Genomic DNA, 5330 nt, shown 5'->3' with positions numbered 1-5330 from the left:
TGTGGTTAATGCGTTCGCTTGTCAGGTCAAAAACCGGTGTTAGATTCCCGACATGGGCACATTAGGGCTGACGCTTAGTGTCTTGAAAATATATAATTTTGATAAAAGGCAAAGAACTTATATTCCGTTGAAAAAGGACCAAGTAATAATTCTGAAGATTCACACACTAACAACACATATGTTGGGGCTGCAGGTGCAGGAAGCATCTTCAATTATAAAATTACATTCCATAACCATCAGATAAAGATCTGAATGACAAGCATTTTTATTGGTATTGATTGTACCATAGGCATATTTTACCTCTGACTTGATTGTCTGATTTAAATTGACGAATGATAAACTCAGCTGGAGGAAGCTAATGCCACACAGGTAAATGTGTTGTTGCACTGCTGTATATGATAGCCTGTATATGTGCGAGAAAAGACGAAGAAAAGATTAAATGCGCCTGAAAAGATGCAGTCTATCAGAATACGTAGTGTTAAGAATTCATGCCAGGCGTTCCAAACCAAACCTCATACATCCTGTCAAGTTCTTGAAAAAGTTATCACACATCTCGTCATCAACAAACGCATTGGTAAACCTATTTGTACCTTGATTTTTCATTCTTTTCAAACTGCATTATTTCCAAATCAATGAATGCAAGCATATGGTCCCTCCTTAAAACGTTGTGTTGGAAATGCATATAATGGAGCTGTTGATATTGACAAACCATGCATATTTCTTGATAATTAATTGCTTCACCGACATGCACATTGCCGTATACTTTGACGGGACTATTCAGTTGCTGCGACTGTTTTGCAACACATGTAACATACTAATAACGTGGTATCGACAGTTTATATAATACACTTTGTTGTCAGTGAATCGCCACATTATTAATTGTATTCTTCAGTGAATATTATCATGTTTGAAAAGACGTACAACAGCTGATAATTTTTACATCACATGTGATTCCGTATTTACTGTGTCTTCAGCGGTTTTACATAATGCAATGGCAGCTTCTTGAAATTACCGTTGGAAAATACAAATACAGCTACAGTACCTCCTAGAGTCATCCCGAAGACACGTGACCGTTAGAGCGCTGGTATGCAAATCACTTATTGGCTCACTCAACAAACAGACAAAGCATTTGCTGGTGTATGTGCGATTGAGCTTGTCGGTATGTATTTCGTGGTCTTCACCATCAGCCGAGAGAGTGTGTTAAGAGGAAATAACGAGCTGGTGAATGTTGCAGCTTACATGTATTTGAACACTTTCTGCATGAGGCAACTCATTAGAATCCATATGTCACGGTTAATACAAACAGAAAATGAAAAAAACTGGAACAGTTGTAGTAGTGATAATGACTGTCTTCTGTTCCATGCAGATAACCCACAGTCAAGTAGTAGTAGAATAACATAGCTTAACTTCAGGTACTTTTAAGCAAGCACCAAACCTATAACTTAGTATTGTCTGCTAAGCACATGTGGCTCGGTCTGTATTATTCTTTATGAAGTGCAACAGCTGATATCTCAGCATCTGTGTTACATCAAGACACCATTGCGCAGTGTCGTCCAGAGTACATTAACGATCAAGTTACAGCACACAGTTCGAAACATTGAAATTCGCCTATCTCGCAAATCTTAGAATGAACAAATAGAATCAATTTTATTATAATGTTGCACAGATTCACTTTACTTCTCTCTAACTACTTATGAATTGATCTCAAACTGCAGTGACGTTAAGTCATTATACGGCGAATAAAGGTACGAACAATATGAATACATGTATGAAGCATGACACCAGCAGATACCTACAGAAGAACGTGTTTGCTTCTTGACTATAAAACGGATACGATGTGGCGATGAATGGTGTGTGTTTTGATCTTGGCCCGTTTATGATGATAAATACTGAAAGGAAATTTACAGCAATGCGACATCACAGATACTTGTGTCAAATTTACTCACAATCTGAGTTGATGGAACATTAGTTTAAACCGGACGATCAAGACGAATTCCACCATAAGCACGGAGATCCAACATGCCTATGCTATACTCAGAGAACGCACCCGCCATCTGGGTTCTCTGGTTATAATCGCTACACGATAAAAAACTGTTTTTCATTATCATGTCTGACAGAATATATAATTTGATATGACATTGCTTGTTATCGTATACCTTTGTCTTAGTGAAACAAATGTGGACAACCATAAAGTTTATGTATGGCGTTGTTACAGCAAAGGTTGATGGGATGGAGAGATAACATGTTTCAGGCACTATGAGACTATAAAGGAAGGTCAGATGCAGTGCAACAGTATTCCAATGATGTACTGTCACTGCTGTCACAATAGTGGTGCGCGAGCGGAATAGACTCCGAATTGGTTCTTGTGATGCATTTAGCCGTGCTCCAAGAGAGATAATGACATTGTGCTATTCTATTGCGACGCTGGGGAACACTTGCGAGGACAAAGGTGCAACACATCGCCCTTTGTTCACAACTGAACATTTTAATCAATCGAAACATTAATAAGGTGCACTAGCTTGCATAATACTGTTGTCTTTATCATACTCTTTTCGTGAAAAGAATAATGAGGTCACATGAATGTTGATTTCAAACGTACTACAATATGTGAAATTCCATGAAGTAATTCACATGACGGAAACATATGATCATCTTGCTTGAGCACAGGTAACATGAACATGAACATGAACATGAACATGAACATGAACATGAACATGTATGAGCCGTTCACATACATACTACCCACGAAATCCATTATGATACATAAATATCGAAGCTGAACAAACATTTCCAAATTTGAAAATTTACATGCGTTTTCCCAACAAAGGAAATCCACGTTTTCCAATCGAGTAAACTTAGAACGAAATCGGAAATTGCAGCACCCACTGAAATTCAAAGGAAATACTGTATGATCATGTATTTACCTTGGTATCTGTTCTGCAGTTCCTGTTTGGAAATGCCTGACAATGCTCTCAGGGCATGCATGAACGAGGTGCTCGTGTATACGAAAATGTACAATGAGCATGTTTCAAAAGTATAGATTTGTATGAGATATATGCCAGAAGCTATGGAATATCGGCAAACATACGTAAACACGTAACCACAGCGTATATTTCCTACTGTATTTACGTTTATTTCAATAGTGTACTATCCGGCTTTTGATTAGGTGATTGTCCTTTGCACTGCTATCCGCGGTAATAATGAGTTAAGATTATATCACCGGAGTTATACTCTGTGGAAATGTGAGAGGCTGCGTGGTGCTTTTGTGAATAAACGTGAACAAAGTCATAACTAACCTTCTGGACTGGCATTCAAATATGCATACATCGTTGCAGATGTAATCGTCTTTCCAAACGCAAGAATGGCAAGATAGTGTCAGGTTACCTCTGAAATGGCAGTTGTGTACGGAATTGTGCGTTTCCCCCCCATTTTCCACTAGTTTTGAAACATTATAGAATGGCAATTATAATAGAAATGACGTGAATATTATAGGATGACTTAATTTATACAAAGATGACTTAATTCGCTGTCTTTTCGTGGAAACGTCTTAATATGGAAAAAGGTATTCCGTGTCAAAAGAAAAAGAATTTTCAAAAGTATGAAATAGAGGACAGCAACAGAGGAAGTAAAATGAACATTTATGATAGCACAGATTTCAGATTGGGGAACGCGCGCGCGCACGCACGCGCGCACGCACGCACGCACGCACACACGCACGCACCGGATCTGCATATGTACAGGCTGTTTATTTCAGACTGGTACTCTGTGTATGTCCAACCTGCTTCTGCTGCACTGGCGCTTCGACAGTGGGCAGACACCCTGCCAGGTTCCCGTGCCTATTGTACCGTTGTATATTGTGACGTTGTATGTTGTACCTTTGTATTTGTAGTTTGTTGATGTTGTACACGACGACTAGTGTTGGTTGTAGGACTTTCTGGTTGCGGGATTAATTATGAAACATTATCATATAGCCATGGAAGCACCAAAACATCATGACATTGATCCAAACTCATTCACTCACTTAACCCATACTCACTCATTCACCTAACCTACTCACTCACCCTCACCGTAACATAGGCTTATTATGACAAACTGGTATTCCAACTATTATCACCTAACAACTGTCAACACTCCCATGGTCATCGCAAGTAAACCAACTCCGACACATGGTTAACGTAAATCAAATTTCTCCTTAGTTTATCTATTTTTAACAAAAGCCATCTTTATTCAGTGAAAACAGTATGTTTCACCATCAGGTATATCTGCTTAATGTGGTGTTGTCAACTTTCCAGGTATCACCATATCTACTGAAAACCATGTCTTTTCGTCTCCGTGGAACCTTGGCCGTGACGGTGGTCGCTGTTGCATGTACGGTTCTGGTTCTTGAACACGTGGTTCTGACGCGATTCCAGACTAGGACGGCAATGGACAGTTCGTCCCAGACACAGTCCAGACCCGGTGGGACGTCGGAGAAATTACTCCAAACAGACCTGCCTAAGTCAAGACCTGCAAAGACCCTGGTGTACAGGTTTAACGGTAGTCACATGCAGACACTACACGAGTTCTGTACGTGGACTGTTCAGTTTGACTGTGTTCCTTTGAAGACGCCATCGGGGTCGACACCAATACATATCCATGATGTCCTGGTCGACGTCTATGTGTCCAAATCTATTAAAGTCACGGGACAGTGGGAACATTCTAATATCGATCTTCTTCATTCAGCTTTGAAGGAGGACCCGGAACTTGGCTTCATGGACCTTGGGTCCCATGTTGGTGCCTTCTCCCTGTCAGCAGCCATGATGGGGAGGAAGGTGGTGTCTGTCGATCCCCTCATCGAGAATGTCCAGCGACTGTGCAAGTCCATCCAGAAAGGTGGCCTGACAGACAGGATGACCATAATATTCAACCCTCTGGGAATAAACAATACCCTTGTTAATTTCAAGCGGTATGCTAGCAACGTTGGAGCTACAAGCGTAGTGCCAGCATCAGAGTCATCTCCGGCGTCAGCGTGCCAGGAACCAACAGCCTCGTACACTATAACTCTAGACGACACCTTACCCTATCTGCCCTTCAAGAAGGCAGTTATTAAAATGGACATACAAGAGTACGAATTCTATGTTATCTCGGGCGCGGAGAGGTTTTTCAAGGAGATCCATGTTCCAGCTATTCTCATGGAGTGGGACCTCATGAAGACAGACGTCAATGGCCGTCGACTGGTAGATCTATTATTGAGTTTGAATTTTTCTGCCTATGAGCCGAATATTGGGGGCAAAAAACTTGACCCGAAGATGTACAAAAGTTGGCCATATGATGTAATATGGAAAAAATAA

General features: G+C 40.5%; 1 protein-coding gene across 1 annotated transcript; it reads left to right on the top strand.

Moving 5' to 3' along the window:
- The first annotated feature begins 4316 nt into the window (after nt 1–4316).
- On the top strand, nt 4317–5330 carry LOC137286719 (uncharacterized). The gene has a single exon (XM_067818702.1). The coding sequence runs from the start codon at nt 4317–4319 to the stop codon at nt 5328–5330; it is 1014 nt and encodes a 337-aa protein (XP_067674803.1).

The sequence above is a fragment of the Haliotis asinina genome, chromosome 6 (assembly GCF_037392515.1).
Source record: "Haliotis asinina isolate JCU_RB_2024 chromosome 6, JCU_Hal_asi_v2, whole genome shotgun sequence".
Lineage (NCBI taxonomy): Eukaryota > Metazoa > Mollusca > Gastropoda > Lepetellida > Haliotidae > Haliotis > Haliotis asinina.
This window is presented reverse-complemented; position numbering and strand designations above follow the sequence as displayed.

Coding starts and splice junctions, on each gene's coding strand:
- LOC137286719 (XM_067818702.1), top strand. CDS start 4,317: ATGTCTTTTCGTCTCCGTGGAACCTTGGCCGTGACGGTGGTCGCTGTT.